The 18,880-nt window shown below is 40.2% G+C and overlaps 2 protein-coding genes and 1 long non-coding RNA gene across 3 annotated transcripts in view; 1 reads left to right on the top strand and 2 right to left on the bottom strand.

Annotated features, from left to right (window-relative positions):
- LOC117246722 (arf-GAP with dual PH domain-containing protein 1) overlaps positions 1–7,412 on the bottom strand; it is a 45,867-nt gene extending 38,455 nt beyond the window's left edge. The window contains exon 1 of the mRNA XM_033610658.2: positions 7,040–7,412. Coding sequence (XP_033466549.2) covers positions 7,040–7,130 — 91 coding nt within the window. The 5' untranslated portion in view covers positions 7,131–7,412. The remainder of the gene's footprint in view (positions 1–7,039) is intronic.
- Positions 7,413–8,734: 1,322 nt separating this feature from the next.
- Positions 8,735–10,901, top strand: cox19 (cytochrome c oxidase assembly factor COX19). The gene is made up of 3 exons (XM_033610972.2): positions 8,735–8,916; positions 10,255–10,366; positions 10,504–10,901. Exons 1-3 carry the CDS (start codon positions 8,835–8,837, stop codon positions 10,595–10,597), a joined length of 288 nt encoding a protein of 95 aa, XP_033466863.1. The 5' UTR covers positions 8,735–8,834; the 3' UTR covers positions 10,598–10,901.
- Positions 10,902–11,507: 606 nt separating this feature from the next.
- On the bottom strand, positions 11,508–16,642 carry LOC144459432 (uncharacterized). The gene is made up of 4 exons (XR_013488410.1): positions 16,435–16,642; positions 13,385–13,541; positions 12,704–12,785; positions 11,508–12,518 (listed from the first exon to the last, which is right to left on the bottom strand). It is a non-coding gene; the product is annotated as an uncharacterized LOC144459432 (long non-coding RNA).
- Between the last annotated feature and the right edge of the window lie 2,238 nt (positions 16,643–18,880).

Consider the following 18,880-nt stretch of genomic DNA (forward strand, 5'->3'; position numbering starts at 1 on the left):
TTGGTAGGCTTAGCTATATAGCTCCATTATTCACCTATCCTCTCTGGCTTCAAATCCATGTGGAGGCTGATTTTAGATTGACCCTCATATTGTATCAAGGACTTGCTCCACTATACTTATCAGAACCCTGAATTACTCCTGTGTAGCTGCCTGGTGGATGACAGTAAATCACTGTAATTTTACTGGGTAGCTCCTGGTTGTGAATAAAGCAAGATGTTGCCGAAAAAGATGGCACATTGCCTGTTTGTCAGGCAGGAAAATCTTCCACTTTGTATCATCAAAAGTGTCGGAGCCACTAGGATTCTCCAGTTTGTCTCCAATTTGAAGGCAACTTCCTGGTAGAAAATTTAGATATGTTTGACTTTATAAGTTGACCAGGGCTTCGCCACTGGAGCGTCAGTTTTGACGTCTCTGGGGTTAGAGACAAAACTTTGACATGATGTTTTGTAAATCCTCCGTTGACGATGGGTGCATTTGGTTCCATGTAAAATGCTTGCTTCAGGATGCTGCGGTCCCTTGAATGAAGGGGCAATTCTTAAAGAAACATTACTGCTGAAAAATTGAAATTCAATTCCAATTTATATGAAGCAGTATACAATTGAGGCAGTAAATTCCCTCTCATTCTGCTGTTCTTCCTCTCTTGTTCATGTTATTCATAGTCCTGTGATATCGTGCGTTAATTATAGGTGCGAATTCCTTTCACTGGACCGGTATCTGGGGAGTATGGTACAGGTCTCTTTCCCTTTCTTTGAGCTTCCTGGGAAGTAAATCATGTGGGAACATGACCTGTCACACCTTAAATTGGATCATGGGATCACACCTCTGCCTTCTACTACAGAGGGATGGAAGAAATACTGGAAATTGCACTTTATTCCTATCATGGGGATAGGAATAAAGTGGATAGCAATGGTATACAATGCTAGCTTTGAGCACGAGGTACCGCATGAGGAGGTCACAGAGGTTGAAGGTGTGCCTACAAATCTAAGTCAACATTTAATTACCTTATCAACCTGCAAATAAAACAAGACAATACATCTATGTGAAGGTGGAATCCTCAGAATAAAATCTATAATTTGTGCAGCAATCACATTACCAGCAATTTAATTGGCTAGGGCCATATCTCACTTGTTCACACTAGTTTTTATCTAGACTCTTGCAATGAGAAATGCAGAAAAGTTTTTTGTTTTCTTCAACTTTTCTTTAAAAAACATTGAAAAACAGTCTGGGAAGCCACGAGCGGGCTGCCATAGGAGCCTGAACCCCCTCCTATCTCATCATAGTTCCTGCTGTTTCTGCTGTTCAACAAACACCTTCCTCACACCTCAGAGGACTGCTGAGGCTTCTCTCCGGAGGGAATTACTCATTTGTGTGTCCTTAGCGAAGGGCAGAACTACAACGCTGCTGAGCTACAGAGAAACCCTGCCGTATAAGCTCCCAGCTCAGCCTCGCAGCAGGTCTCATCTGAGCACACCAGCAGAGAAAAGATAGGGGGAAAAAGGCAAAGGTAAGGAAGGGCAGAGTAAGAATGACTAAGCATAAAAAACGGACAAGCGGTTTTGCCACTTTGTGTGTGTTTTCAGACCAATTACTGCAGGCTGTCTGACTGCTTAATGGATGTTGTATCTGTGATGGGAAGATAAGACAAGGGTAAGGGAGGACAGCCAGGTCACTGCTGATGATGTGATAGTCTGTCTTTACTCTGGAAGCCTGCAGATTCGCATACAATAGAGGGGCTTCATGTGATGTAATGCAGCAGCCATATTGGAGATCATCAGCTTTCCACTGCTTTTCTAGTTATACCAAATTGGTTAGTTTCTGTGCTTGTTTTGAGGGAAACATTTATCACGATAAAGCTGACTCTATTTTTGCTGAGGTGATGTCACCTTGCTAGCTATAGCAAATCATAGTTAGTTTAACACATCTGGTTAGGGGTAACTGAAGTGTATCTTCACACACTTACACCTGAAGCCAGTTTAATTTAGTCATGTGGCTTTTTCTCTGTTTCAGCCCTCCATCCACAAAGTCATTTTTACTTTTTGCAAATAAAATTACCTATGACAAAAGCAAAGGTACAGAAACAAAAAAACAAAAACAGCTCCAGAATTTAGTTATCTCATCTGCTACCAGCCCAGTTGCCAGAAAGTGTTGGCATTGTACGTTTCTGCAAACCACAGAAATATTTTTACATTTCACACATATATCAGCATTTCTAATGTGATGCAGTATATAAGCTGACTTTGTCTTGGGGAGATGGAGGAGATAGAGGGGATGGAGGACAGCGTGACATTTTAAGGCAGACACCTGTCAAGCTGCAGACCACCGTTCCAAACCAACAAACAAACAAAAGTGGTTGTTTTTTAGCAAGGCATCACTGTGTTACCACCACGGATAGTATTATGAAAAGCACTTGGTTTTTACTAAGACATCACTGTATCTTTACCAAGACATGGGTGTGTTTCCACGAGGCATGTGCCACACAAGGTGTTTGGTCTTTACCAAGACATTGCTGTTTTTTCCAAGAAATCACTGTTTTTTTACTAGGACATCACTGTGTTTCCCCTGGAGATAATGCCACAATAAGTGTTTTTTAAAAACTTAGACATCCCTGGATTTCCACCAGGAATAATGCCACGAAAAGAGGTTGTTTTTTTTACTGAGACCTTGATGAGTTTCCAGCTGGTAAAGTACCACAAAAAGCAGTTGGTTTATACCAAGACATCACTGTTTTTTACCAAGACATTGTTGTGTTTCCACCAGGGATAGTGCCACAAAAAGTGCTTGGTTTTCATCAAGACATCGGCGTATTTTCACTAAGGATAGTGCCATGAAGAGCAGTTGGTTTATACCAAGACATCGCTGTATTTTTACCAAGACTCCACTGTGTTTCCACTGGGGAAAATGCCATGAAAAGAGTTTTTTTTTAAAACTGAGACATCCCTGTATTTCCACCAGGAATAGTGCCACAAAAAACAGCTGTTTTTACTGACACATTGCTGCATTTCCAGCTGGTAAAGTGTGATGAAGACATCGCTGAATTTCCTGCCATGATAGTGCCATGAAAGGAGGTTGTTTTATTCCCGAGACATCATTGCCTTCCTAGCAGAGATTGTGCCACCAAATCTGTGTATTTTAAGCCAAAACATTTATCTGATCCTGACCATAACTAAGTGGTTTTTACTTTATGGAAATACCCTCTTTTTACTCATAACATTGCTAAAATCCCCCACATCAAAATAACAGGTTGATGATAATCCATTTTCTGGCCTTAATGTCACATTTAGCATTCACTTCCACATAACCACTTTAACAAATGAACCTTTGTGATTAGAAATTATTTGACTGACAAAGTGGGGGAGTAACTGATTACAGTACATTTAATTTTGGGTAATGTGATCAGATTACAAATGAATGTACTGTAGGTGCCATCAGCCCCAATTAAATTGTACAAACTGTGACATTTAGAAATACCAAATAAATCAGTGCTCCTTGAGTAACTGAGAAGACATGACGGTATCTTCTCGCTATGACAATTCTAACATTCGTCATTTATGAGTCATATATCAGTCTAGATGGCTCGTCCTGATAAAGTGTATGTCTAGGTCCACACAGTTACAGCCTACTTAAGTATCCACCCTATGTCCTTGGTAACCTTAGCTCACATCTACTTCTGTGCAATACATGTTTGTCTGTGTCCTTTGCTGTGTTGAGATGATTTGTGGTGTTTTGAGCTGTAATGAAACTCTGATGTTTTCCTGAAAAAAGCCACTGAGATAAGATCCTGTCCCCATCTGGGACAGAGCCGACGAGCCAGCATCAATAATTCATATCTTGACCATTATGAGATATGAATTATGAGCCTGGGAATGCCTGATCGGGTAGCAGAGGGATGGAGAAAGATAAGTCTGGTTGATGGATGGCTATCCTAACACTTTTCATCTGTGTAGCCAGCTCTCCTAAAATTTCCTGAAGTGAGCCCAGTTTTCAAATGCAAATATGCAAGAAAGCAGCTGTTGGATTCACCGAAGTTCTACTGTTGACCACATAACAGCTTCAGTAGTTGTTGTGTTTATGTGCCTTGCTCAAGGGAATCTAAGCACTTGTTGAGAGATAAGACAGCATATATGAGTCACAGCACCAGCTGAGATTTTCCAAGCTGTGATCAATCAGTCACCCTGCAATTACCAGCATCTCTGACTATTTGGCAGCTGCTGCACAACACGGAACATCTGTCCTGCTTTTGCTTCACCGAGGCTAAATTTGATTTCTGCAAAGGTGAAAGTGGCAAAACTGATGAACAATCTCAGCAGGGGAACAATCAGAGCCGATGTTTCCTCCAGGCACTGTGGATCATTGCAGAACAGTTTAGGTCAAATAAGGCCATATGTGTATTGGTAATTGTGCTAATTTTCACCAAACAAGACTCTGTAGGCACGAATATCTGCAGCCATCTCTGTGAGGCTGTGTAAAGGCACAGTTGTGCTTTGAGCTAAATGCTAACACCAGCACGGCAACATGCATACAGTGACAGTGCTGTTTATTGTGTTCACCATTTTAGTTTAGTGTTAGCATGCTAGCATTTACTAATTAGCACTATGATGCAGCTGAGGCAGGTGAAATGTCACTAGTTCTGCAGGTACTTGGCAATCATTGACCTGATTATTGAACTAGAGGGAAATATCAGTGAACATTATCAGGTTATTGCACTTCATTTTATCAGTATCCATGAATGTGGGAAATGAACCAAATTTTGGCCCAATACATTGTGTAGATGTTGAAATATTATACAGGATAAGTAAAAACTTTTATTCAGTCCTGGTGCTAAAGAAAAATTGAGGGGATCACCAAAGTCAGTAGGATTCATCCTCTGGGAACCATGATTGTCTGAACCAAATTTCGTGTACTTCTATGAAATTTGTCTGAACCAAATTTCATAGAAGTACATGAAACTGTTGCTGATACATTTTATTTTTCAGTCATTAGGCAACATCCTCTTGGAACCATGAATGTCTGGACAAAATTTTGTTCCACTCCATTCTACAGAGATATTCTACAGGATAAACAAAAACTTTAATTCCCTTGTGAGGCTAGAGGCTAATTGAGGGGATCACCAAGTCAGTAGGATACATCCTCTGGGGACCATGAATTCTTGTAAAACAGTTTCTTCCAATCTATTACATAGGCCTAATTGTTTAGATATTTTACAGGATAAGTAAAACCTTTAACCTGTTGGTGGTGCTAGAGGAAAAGTGAGGGGATCAACAAAGTCTGTAGGATTCATTCTTGGGGACCATGAATGTCTGCCAATCTGTCGTGTACAGGATTAGATATTTTACAGGATGACTTAAGAACTGTAACCTGTTGGTGGTGCTAGAGGACAAATGAGAAGATTGCCAAAGACGGTGCGATGTATCCTCTGGGGGCCATGAATGTCTATACATGTTGTTCCAATCCATTCTGCAGATGTCGAGATGTTTTACAGGATAAGTAAAAACTTTAATTCACTATACAAAATTTTGTGCCAATTCGTCAGGTACATGTTGAGATATTTTACAGGATAACTTATAAACTGTAACCTGTTGGTGGTGCTAGAGGACAAATGAGAAGATTGCCAAAGTTTGTGGAATTCCTCTGGGGCCATGAATGTCTATACATGTTGTTCCAATATATTCTGCAGATGTCGAGATGTTTTACAGGATAAGTAAAAACTTTAATTCACTTGTGGTGCTAGAGGAAAAGTGAGGGGATCACCAAAGTCAACAGGATACGTCCTCTGGGGTTCATGAATGTCTGTACAAAATGTTGCACCAATCTGTCAGGGACATGCTAACATATTTTACAGGATAAGTAAAAACCTTAACCTGGTGGAGGTGCTAGAGGACAAATGGGAAGATCACCAAAATCAGTAGGAGTCATCCTCTGGGAACCATGAATGTCCTTAAAAAATACCATGGCAATCTGTCCAATAATTGTGAAGATATTTTAGACCAAGTGTGAATAAACTTGCTATAGGCTGACCTGCAGTTATATAAGTTGGTGGTACTGAGAAGCAAAAGGCCACATAAAAATTTCAGATACTTTAAAGCTGCTTGTCAACACACACACACACACACACACACACACAGAGCACCAACCGTGAGGAGAGGAGCCATTTCTCTACTTATTTCTCAACAAGATAACACCCTCTGGTCAAAATGAAATCCCTCTTCAAGTGTCCACCGCTCAGAACAAAGCTATCTAATTTTGCGAGAGCGCCTCCGGCTCCAAAAGCTGCTCCGAAACAGCCAGTCCTCAGAGGAGCCGTAACCAGGGCCAAGGAACAGGCATCCTGGGCGGGCTCGGCTCCAAACACTGGGCGTACGGCCCGTACTGAAGCCTCTGTGGCCACTCACTGGTTTATTGCCATTTCAGTGAGAAGAAAGGAGGAGGGGGGTGAAGAGAAGGGAGGGAGGGAGAGGATTAAAGGGGGAATGCATGGGGAGAGGATAGAGAGAGAGAGGATGGAGAGGTGAAGAAAGGGATGAAGCTGCTTAATGGAGAATAAATAAACCTGGTAAAATTAGTGCCATTTACATGAAAAACAAACACACACACACACACACACAAATGCACACAGTGGTAATTACAGAGCTATGGTGTTGCTGACAGTGTAGAACATGATGACACCAGACCACAACACCAGCAAAACACACACTGTGGACACACTAATAACTGTGGAGGGGATAGTTGACATGTCTTTGTGCACCCTCACACACCATGACAGCCACACACAGGAGTGTTTTATGTGTTTATGGCTTAGACCAAGTCCAGAGTCCAGTCTCTATAGGCCTCATTATACCTGCATATAGGGTGTTTTCAGGTAGATGTGTGCTGTCAGGCCTTTGTCATCATATCTGGACCACATTCACTCAGACTTGTTGGGTTTCAAAGCACCAGTTGTCTCCTTTCACCGCCTTAATCTCAGCATCTTACATGGATTAGTGTGTCTGCAGCTGCATGCACCGGCTCCATCAGATGTGGATTATGGGGGGGGGTTGCTTACCTGGATTGCCGCAGTCCGCGCACGTTTCGTTCCCCGGTCTCGCCAGCACGTCTTGCAGGAGCCGGTTGTTCCCCTCCGGTTCCAGCGCCATGGTGAGTTTTATCCGTCCAGCCTCACCGCGGTGGGAAGAAGCCTGCCCAAGAACATCCGCTGCTGGAATCCGACAGACAGACTGACTGCTCGATCACCTGTCACCTCCAATCTGAAGTGAGAGGAGGAGGAGGAGAGAGACTGGAGGGAGGAAGGACCGGAGGAGACTGAGCGATCCGAGCCGGGGCTGGAGGAAACCTCTCTGTCTCTGTGTGTCTGTCTCACTGATAGCTTTATTACTGAGTCTCACTGACTGCATAATAATCAAGCCTATATGTTACCATCACCTCCTCCTCCTCCTCCTCCTCCTCACTCCCTCCTCCCCTGCCTGCCTGTCTGTCCCCTCTCCCCTCCACCCCTGGTCATATCTGATCAAAGTGAGACACCCAGCGGTGGAATACCAGACCACATTTAACTTGGCATCCCAACAATCTCTGAAAAGTCAGCCATTATCTTTGACAATAAAGTACTTACACTTAATATGTCTTTATACTCCCCAGTGCAAACAACAACACAGTTGCAGACTAATGCAATAGACAAACAATTATATAAAAATTGAAACAATTAAACAGAATATTTTTAATAATTTTACCCAGTTAATACTGAAACCTACTTGTGTTTCTGTTTAGTATTTTAACATACCGTATTATTATTTTATTTTGTGGTTTTCAGCCTTATGGTTTGCATTTCATAAAAAGGTAAGGCAGCTCTATTTGTATAGCACATTTCATACACCAGGGCAATTCAAAGTGCTTTACAGAGCAATAACATATAAAACATAATAAAGGATACGGATATAAAAGGTAAAATTAATTTACAACTTTAAAAATCACCATTAAAAATAGCAAAAGCCCAGACAAGAGGTGCAAAGATGAAAAGATTATTAAAATGATTTAAAATTGAGTTTAAAAATAAGGTTGCAGTCATTACAGAAGTAGGCAGTGTAAAAAAGGGATATTTGTGATTTATAATTTGCAGAACATCATTTTGTGTATTATATTTAGTGTTATAAAAGACTATATTGTGTCATATGTTGTGCAGGATTGTCCTCTTTTTATACAGCTATAGGGATTATTATATGTTTGGTTCTTTATCATTATACATTACACAGAAGTATGATTATATGGTGAAAAAATAACCCAAATAAAGATTCATTTGTAACAGTGGAATGTAAGACTACTTTTATTTTGTGGGACTGGAGTAGTATTTAATATTTTATTTTTGTATTCCTATATGTGTCATTATGATATTTCACCATTTGGCCATTTTGTGTCCTTTTAATGTTGACTTTTAATTTATTAGTCTATCTGGTTTTCTGTCATTGTGCGTTTATAGCTAGTTAAATCCATTTTTATTTATATAGCCCAATATCTCAGATCACAAATTTCCCTTTAGGGTCTAATTACAGTCAGGCGTTTTTAAAGAACAAAATGAAACCAGATCTAGTTCAGATTTAGGTAATAATTATGAGCTTATACAAAATTTTGGTGGTGATTTGCTGTTTCTTGGTAAAGTTAAAACGCCTAAATCGAAAACCTGATCGATCATCAATGCGATTCGCTCGATTGCTAATGTCTGTGTGTTGCGACTGTCCCAGAAAAAACGAATACGTCATATTTACGCGACAACAGGGTGCTGCGCTGCCTTCGTATTTACGGAAATCTTGCGGCTTCTTAAAAGACAGACACTTTAAACAAAATAAAACATGTCTACCGCCATGAATTTCGGGTCGAAGAGTTTTAAACCTCGGGCTCCTGACAAAGGCTCGTTCCCTCTGGACCATTTTGGTAAGATGAGATGCAGAATGTCGTGTTTGTCCCTGTTGAATAACACTGTTTAAATTCAGTCTGCCCTGAGAGCTCTTGTGTGTTTGCAGAATGAATGTTTCATGAGTAAACTGTGAATTCAAGCAGAGACAGACATTATAGTCTGCAGCTGTGTGATAAACAAAGACCCGTCCATCGGTTTCCTCTCTGGAGACATGCAGCTGCCCTTTGACGGCTGAAAACAGGACCACTAAGGACACTGATAAAACTGCCCCTCACAGCTTGCCGTAGCTCGCGCTATATTGGTCATTTTTATAATATTTTACAGTAATTCAGCTCAGTTGTGGAAACCAAGTAATTACTTTTAAGTAATGTACTTTAGTAATATTTTGAAGTACTTGTACTTTTCGTAAGTATTTCCATTTTCTGCTACGTCACATCTTCATTTTTACTTTTACTCTTACCTGTTTGCTAACTTTAGCTATTTACTAGATTGCCAGATTAATAATACAAAATGTAATGAACAAATTATGGTGAAATACATATGTCCATAAGTTTTTATTGATCCTCAGTACGGAATTGGAAAGCTACACATATAGTAAGTAGCCTAATATATATAAAGTGTATAGGTCTACAAATTAATTAATACAGTCATATTGGTAAATTAGAATACCCTCACCTTTACCAGCTGAAATATTAAAGTGATGTACACGTTAATGCATCAATAATCAAAATCCTATAATATATTATATGCTGAAATGGGTCTAATGCAAAATGAGTACTTTTACTTTTGCCACTTTAAGTAGCCTATTTGTTGATTCTAATACTTTTATACTTTTAATACTGAATGCAGGTATTTGACTTGTAGCAGAGTATTTGTATACTGTAGTATTGTATCTGAGCACTTCGTCCACTACTGCTTAATGGTTATACATGGCAGGCTCATACTGGGGCTTAGCTAATACAGGCTGCTGTGTTCTAAATTAACAATCATTGATAAAACACACACACAGTCCAACAAACTATATCTGTGAGTTACATCTACCAGAGGACTCACAGTGCTGCTCCTTTTAAAACCCCTTCTTTATTACAGGAAGTAAAGTTTGAGCTCAAATTGGCCCTTTGTCAGGTGCAATTGAATCAAACTGACTCAGGTTTGTGTCGAAGAAATTGTCTTGTGTGGTGACAACCAGGCTGACTTAAGATAAAACCAATAATAGTACGTCACAAAGGGAGTCATCTGAAGCATTACAAAATAAACAACATACAGAGGACATTTTCAAACATATGACAAGGAATAATGTCTTACATCTCTACGGTTCGGCTGGACTTTGATGTTGATATGCTTTATTATTTCAGGAGAGTGTAAAGCCTTCAAGGATATATTTATGAAATGTCTGAGAGAAAACAGCTTTGACAACTCCAAGTGCCGACTGCAGTCCAAAGAGTACCTGGAATGCCGCATGGACAAGTAAGAAACCTCATTGAAAATACAGCTTACACCTCTTAAAATCCTTAGATCTGCCGACTGAGTAAACTGTAACACTGTAGTTATACCTTTTAAACGAGAATTGTAATTTTTCCTGAGAGCTGTCTTGTGTTTTCCAGTCAGCTGATGGCCAGAGAGCCTCTGGAGAAACTGGGATTCAAGGACCTGATGGATCCTCCTCCGAGTCAAGCAGACAGAGACACTAAACCCTGACCTGTTACTGCACCACAGCTGCTGTTTCAGAAATGCAGTGATGGTGTTGCTGGGAACTTTTTTATCAAACAATTTGTTGTGCAGATTAAAGGCAAAGACTGCTGTGAGTGTGAAGCTGAGGAGATTCGCTTCCAAGACTCTGAGACAGTGGGCCTGTGAGAGGATACTGTGTTTTGCTTTGGGGCCTTAGTTTGTTACAGAGAACAAACTAATTGTATTAATATTTTGTGTACATAAGATATGATATGTAATATATGGAGATGATATTTTGGCTTGTGAATAAATCTTTTGTTTTTAAACTAAACTGTGTGTGGAAATTGACTCAAGCAATTGATACAATCAAAATGGTGACATCTGCTGGCAAGTCATTGATATTGCATTTGTATGGCTGGACGTAATCATGAACAGTAGAAACAGGTGGTCACTGCTTTTATTTTTTATTTTTTTCACTGAAGAAGCAGTGAAATGAAAAACAAATCAAATTTTTATGTCGTAATTATGTGTCCCTGTGTTTATTGCTAATGTTACAAACTAAATATGTGTCAGAAAAAAATCCTTTTCATTTTTTTTACAGTTAAAACCCCTCTCGTCTCTTTTGCTGTAAAATGTAAATGTAATGACTCATGTTAACCTCAAAACATAAAGTATCCACTCAAATGTGATCTATGCTGGCTGGCATTACTCAGTAGATGATGTTTCTATAGGCGATATACAGGTGGCAGCTTAGAGTGCCATCCAAATGAGGGTGCACCAAAATCCTAGCTCTAATGCTACAGCATTAATGGGCTTGATGGAGTGGAGTGTATGTGGAAAACATCTGTGTAAGAGAAAGTGAAAGGCAAAACACATTTAGGATGCAGTAAAATAAAATTGAAAATAAAAAAAGAAAGTTGAAATTTTGCACATGCCATATTCTTTCAGTTTGATATATATTGTTATTGTTTGTTAGCCAAGTTTGTCATATGTGTTTTGATTTTTAATTAGCTCGTTCTTGATTGTAATAAATACGATAATATAAAAGGCTTTTCCTTTTGCTTCAATTTCCAAATAATGTTTAGTGTAACTTACTTATTCATCACTATCTTCCTCCTCCAAATCTAACAATGTAGATAAAGACAGTGAGCAGTCCTACAGCTCCGTATCTCTCGATTTCCCTCTCACCTTTTTCACAAACCAGTCATTAAGGATTTCATTTAAATCTCTCATGTGAGATATCACATTTTAGAAGCTAAAGTTGCTATGAATGCCATTTTACTTAATGAAAACAGAATACCTTTAACCAGACTCTACAGTTTAAGTACAAAATTCCAGCAGCGAGACTCTGATTTGAGTGTGATGTAAGTGCCTGCTGCTTTAAAATGCTTTGGGCGTAACATCACGACTATTAACCAGCTGATTCTCAGATGTCTGAGTTCCAGAACGATAAAATTGACACTTTAACAAGCCTGTCTGAAGCTCAGTGAACACAACAGAGTGCTGCAGGGATGACATTTTGTTGTATTTTGTAGAAAATAAGCTGTGTGGCAAACAAAAGTTTATGATACTTATGCATTTTGTTCAGCAAGATAATCTGCACAAATGAACACTAATAATGATTTCTGGAGTGTAAATGCAATCACCAAAAGTGCAAAGCTAACATTAGGCTATCAACAAACTTCACCTTCAGAGATAACAAATGCATATCTATGTACCAATGGCACCAAGCTGCTATATGACTTGGTCAAAATTACTTTGGTTTAAAGAGTCCTATAAAGACATAGATAATGTCTTGATATGTATTAAAAACAATAGATAATTAAAGCTCTAATTCAGGAATGGAATTCAAAAAAATGGTTTAAATATAAAGATTTCTGTTAGAAGGTCATAATGTATCATCTTCATTTTGGCTGTTGGATGCCTTTCAGTAGCAACATATCCCTTTCTGTGGAGAAAAACAAGTTATAGGTTAATGTGTAGAAAATTAAAGGACCCTTCAAAGTATGCTGCATTTGATTTGCCACAAATGTACAACATTACTTGTTACTGTGGGAATATGGAACAAAATAAATCATGAAATAGAAAATGGTAATATAAAAACAAACATAAAAGTCTGTCTTCCAAACTTACTTTCTGTAACCTTTGGAATCTTCTTTTGAGCCATTTGGCTTCTGGATCCACACAGTACAGTGTTTTGTTCACAGTGGTAAAACTGTAGAGTTGCAAAGACAAATAGGAGTATAATACTTCATTAAAATATAACACCATAATAATACCTCAGAATTACCACGTAGTGACAAATTGTAAAATAACGATTGATTATATCCTCTTTTAAATGAGCAGTATGAGGGATTTAGTGGCATCTAGTGGTAAAGGTTGCACATTGCACCTAACTCAATGCCCCTCGGCTCAATCCCTCCTTTCCATGCATGTAGTAGAACCTACATCAGCCTTCAGGTAATGTAAGAACACATGAGGCCCTCTATAGAGCCAGTCCTTTCAGAGCTACTCTAAAAACATGGTAGTGCAACATAGTGAGCTCCATGGAAGTTGACCAGCTCAATGAAGGGCTCATTCCAAGCTAATAAAAACAAAATGATTCTTAGTTTCACATGTTTATATGTGTAATTATTATTAGATGACTGTATTACATGTTTGCCAATAGATCAGGGCATTTAAAGCCATTTAAATACCAATTGCTGCAATTTTTCTTCACATTATGCCCCGTTTGTCTGCCTAAAATTTGCGTTCCACCACACCCCAAATACAGACAGAGGATGAGGCTTGTGTTAGTGTTATACTTTTTCTTACAGGAATGCATGTATTCCACAATGAGCAAATGTGGTTTCCCTCTGTTCGAAGCAGGAAACAAAGGGTTCTTGAATGTGGGCCTTTGAGGCTTTCATACAGCAAGGGGGGATAATGAATCCTGGGACCCTGGGCCAAGGCCTGTAACACTGAGGATGCCCTGAAATACAGCACACAAAAACACACAGAATAACATTAGTAATGCCGGGTTCACGCTTCACAGTATTTTTGTCTGTTAACAATGGTCACTGTGTCAGATTAGGCAAATATAATTATAGTCATAAAAATTTAGGAAGAACTATATAAATCAACAAATCAACTCAGGATAACTGGGCTCAACCAACTCCAGCACACCCAACCTCATCCAAATGCCACAAACAGGACAGAATGGCTCCAAACGCTTTAAATTTCAAAGGGGGTCCTGCAATCACCGACATCAGTTGACAGCTCTCCCTCCCCCCTAGGTGAGGAAAGGATGGTGCCAGCCACAATACCAACACACACATCCCTCTGCAGAGAGATCAGCTCAGGAACCTGACACACAAGTGTAAACGGACCACAAAACCAAGCCTGAAACAGCAACCACACCAGTCACAACAACACCAGATCACCAACCTAACTGGTGCTGCTCAGCACAGCAATCAACTGATGCTTTCATCCTTTGGGCCTGTTGTACTTTGACCTTTCAGCTTTCTCTGCCAAATCTCTGCCAAATAGACAGCACTGGTACAGGTATGAACACAACAGGTAACTTATTTTTGCCTCTTTTTGCAAGTATTGTCAAAGTTGGCACGGCTCATGGCACCGGTAACTGCGATGGCTGGAAAATGATAAGCCATGTTACCCGCATGGTTGCCAGGCCACACACCTTCACCAGCTCAGACATTTCCACGGATCACGTCAACCCCTTCAACTGGGAACATAAATTGAACACCAACTGCTGCTTCACCAGACAGCAAACCTGAAAGCAGATTTAATTTGTGGAGTGGAGCCAAGATGGGAACCAGACCCATTCTTTGGTCAACAGTGTCATCAGTGCCACTAAAACAGGAAAAGTGCATGTATCAGGCAAAATTGTCATTGCAACTTTTTTTTCTGACGCTGGACTGACAGAAACCCCTCAGATATGGATGCTGAATCGTCAGACTTCTTGCCTAGTGTTGGACTGCAGCTCCACCCCAGGAACTGCACAAACTGATGAACTGTTTTAACACCAGATGTGCAAATTCAAAAATGTGCTGTCTGACTTGGAAAGCAGAACTTGAGCCTCTTGTGCCTTACCTGTCAGAACACACTGGAGAAGAGGGGTGTGCGCATCATCAGACCACTCTCTAGACTACACGACCCTCTCAAACAGAGAGTAACACATCTGGATCCTTCTCTGCAAACTTGGGAATGGTACATGGACTGCACTTGTATAGTGCTGTTCTAGTCTTCCGACCACTCAAAGCACTTTTATACTACAAGTCACATTCACCCATTCACACACACATTCGCACACTGGTGGCCGAGGCTGACATGCATGGTGCCTCCTGCTACTCAGTAACCATTCACACACTGATGGAACAGCCATGGAGCATTAAGGGTTCAGTATCTTGCCCAAGGACACTTCAACAAGTGGACAGAAGGAGCCAGGGATTGAACCACCAATTTTCCAATTAGTGGATGATCCTCTGCCTCTGGGCCACAGCCGCCCCAAACACTAGACACAAGTTAGCCAAACACAACTAAACACAAGTTAGTTGCCACATCAAACTCACATTTACTCTGAACCAAACCCCTTACAGGTTTACCTTTTTTAAATCAAATTTAGTCTGCATTGCTGCAGTTACAGTTCAGCCAGTTCTGTTCTTTGTCTCGTTACTTCCATTTCCAATTCCCTTTGTTGTTTGATTTCTCCACATTGAAACTGTAACATCAGAGGTTCTCATTGTTGTTCAGACATTAGAGCCAGCAGTTTTCCTGATGTTAATCTTAAAAATTGCTCCCTCATTTCTTCATTTACCAGAATTTAACCTTCTAGCAATTTGATTTTCCACAGCATTTTTTAAGATTCTTTAAACCTTTAATCTGGTAATTTAATTCCATAGTGATCAACAATGTTTAATAGCATTTTCTTGGTCTACTTTTCAAATAACTCCTCAGAAGGAGATTGAACAAACTCCTCCATCATAGGAGCCATATTTCAGCTGCACTGTATACCACAGAAAACCCCAGTTGCACAATGGCCCAGTGCAACCCAGAATAGCCGCAACAATGGAGTCACAAAATGCCACTGACTAGACCAGATCAAACCTGTCTAAACTCAACCCTACTCTATAGGCAGCCAATGATGAGGGTGACACAGTAAGTGTGTTCCAATACCCATACTACCATACTATATAGTATGCCAGAAAAAAGATTTAGTATGTCCCAGTACATAGTATGTCAAATGCAGTACATCCTATCGGATTTTGCAGTATGCAAGCCAGCATGCTTTCTATCTATTCTGACCCACAATCCTCTGCAAACAGACAACAGCTTGACAGTTGATTGACAGCTGCCATAAGTCACAATGACAGATGACAACACACTGAAGTGAAATGTCCAGCCTCTGTAATTTTACTATCGTGAATATAATATGTTAGAATCAATAATGTACGCAGTTATTACTTATTGCAAAATAACAACAGCAGAGCTCTCCGGGTCGACATCTGTCTCTTGGCAAGCTCGGTGAACAGCGTTTTGTTTTATCTCTATGAGGAAGTAGTATGTCCGAACTGAGTGCATATGGCATGCAACAGTACATACTATTAAAGGACAGCTGCAGAACCTACTAAGAGTAATAAGAAAAAGTCTGCGATTTGGAACACATCCCTACTTACTGGTAACCAGTGGTTCCAGAAAGTCCCTGCGATGCCTTTACCTCAGGAAAGTCTTGGACATGATTCTTAGCCTAAAGCTCTACCTACTTTCACCCCCACATAGAAGTTGACACCTAAGTAGAACCCGTGAGTTATTTTGAACCCCACTTTACTGGACTAAAAGACTCCAGTAGTCAAAGGCACACTCACCTTGTTCGGGGAGGATCAGCAGCATAGTTAAGTACATGAGACACACCTCAGAGCTAATGGAGAAAGGCATCCTGGGCTCCAGGTATGACTGTGTATAGCAGAGACGTGGTCGTAGTGAGTAATGAAGAGCCCGATTCTGAAAACTCACTCAACAAACTTTTGTTAAATAATATGCTTGAAGAGGAGGAGTGTTTGTTATTGAGGGAATGTTTTCTCAGGGAGAGGATATAAGATGACCTGCAGGGCGCTGCTGCACAGCTGCAGAGTGAGATGGCCAAAACATGTGGCTGGCAGCTGTGGCTGCAACAGATTTGAGCTGAACCAATACTGGATCCCAAATTCCAAACAATTAAACTAAGACAAACCATGCCAGATGTAGCCTGATATCTGTTAGAAACTGGCATGAAATCACTGGTCTCACCTTCAGTCCTAATACACTGAACTAATCAGCGACTGACATAAACAGGCATGTTTTTGAGCAGCTGCTGGCGGCCAAGCAGAGAGGACTTCTTTCCTCCAGACAGATGTTTCCCGAAGTGCACTGAATATTGAAAGCCTACTGCTTTTTTTGTGTGTTACACGTAAGTTATATCTAGTGAACACACACAAGAACAGTTTACTCTAAGAAATCAGGTCATGCGTGTAAGGACCTGATTAACTTTATTGACTGATAATCATTACAAAACACATGACAAAGAACTTTTAAATAGGGCAGGTATAGAGTATGAAAAAAAAATGAAAATACAAAGGCAACCCAACAGAGCCTTTACATCCACATACATAACAGACAACTGAGTAGCAATATATTGGCAGGGTACAATTTGGTGGTGTGGCATCAGGCCGATCACATTCTGTGCTTTCACACTGATACTTTCTCAGCCTTAAGTTTTTGAACACACTCACCTCTAAAACGCATAGACTGTAAAAATAATGGTTACAGCTACCATGGTAATACCCATATACCTACAGTATTACTCACCATGGACTTCCTTTTGAATCCTCGAGTTCAGCAACTTGGCTGTCACTGTCGCTATCTTGGTTTTTTTGAGCCAGAAGTGACCATATGTGGGTGAGAGGCAGGTGCTGTGGATAAGTGAGGGGTGCATCTGACTGAGAAGCCAAGGACACCATCAGTAGATAGCCTGTCACTCAAAACGGCCCATCCATAATTATACGTAATGTGAGCTTTGATAAGATATTAATGGGTGAGTTATATAAATATATAAAAATTACCCCCTGGGGGTCTATGGGGATTGACTCAACCTCAAGTGGTCATTCGATGAACTGCAGTTTTTGGCACTTCTGCGTTGGCTTCATTTTTCAGTCCCATAAGTTCCTACTTGATAAAAAGCCGGTCAGATACCTGGTTACGGATTAACAGAACATAGCCAAGAAATCACCGTTCTCCAGGTGATTGGTCTAGTATCGGTTTTAATGTGGAAAAAAAAGCAGCAAAAATGTTGGCTTTGAATTAGCACCAATACAATATGCTGATTGGTGAACATTACCACTTACAATTACTTACTGAACATGTTATTCATACCCTAACAGCTATCTGTGCGTTCTATTTGTATTTCATAATGAATAGACCTAGGAACATCTTATATATTTTTGCTCTTAAAAAAATAGCCAAAAGTACACTCACACAAGGTTCGCTTGTTGTCTGTGTTTGTGGTGTGTCAGGTCGTGCCCCCTACACAGATGATACACAGATGATACACAGATGATACAATAAGAATAATATGAACGAGAAAGAGGGAACATTAGAAACTTTGGCACAAAAGCAATAGTTGCCATTCCAATTAAAAGGTCGAGTATAGATGATATGCTTAATTATTGTCTTGCTGAGAGCTTCGTGAAAAGATGTCGAATTATAAACTGCATCAGAAGAGGAACAGCAGTGATGCAACAATGATGAAGTAAAATCTTTTCTCAGTAATTGTTTACTTTGTTTTTTCCTTCCTCTCTGAATGTTTCTTAACAACTGATGTTTGTTTCTCTCATGCACTTCTCTCCAAATGCAAGAAAGTGTACTCTTTTCACTTTATCTATGTTTAATGTGGGAAAATCCCCCCCCCCCTTATTTTTCAGGCCTTTGCCTTTATTATAGAACAGCTGGAGAGTGACGAGAAAGAGGGGAAAGAGCAGGGGGGGTGATATACAGCAAAGGGCCACAGGCTGGAATCAAGGACTCAACCTACATGGGGCGCACACTCTAGGTGGTAGGCTCGCGGTCGCCCCAGGACAACCAAATTAGGGGTGACCCCGAATAGTTGATGATTCAGTGATTTGATTCGGAGTAGTCTGATTCGACGGCCAGTCTCGCCGTCGAATCGTCGCAAAATATGTTTATGAAACAAGACTGTACCATTCTGACTATATGGGGATGCTCACTGCTGCTGAACATCTTGATTTGAAAATGTATTTGTTTCCTAGTAATTCATGA

The sequence above is a fragment of the Epinephelus lanceolatus genome, chromosome 21 (genome assembly GCF_041903045.1).
Source record: "Epinephelus lanceolatus isolate andai-2023 chromosome 21, ASM4190304v1, whole genome shotgun sequence".
NCBI classification, from domain to species: domain Eukaryota; kingdom Metazoa; phylum Chordata; class Actinopteri; order Perciformes; family Serranidae; genus Epinephelus; species Epinephelus lanceolatus.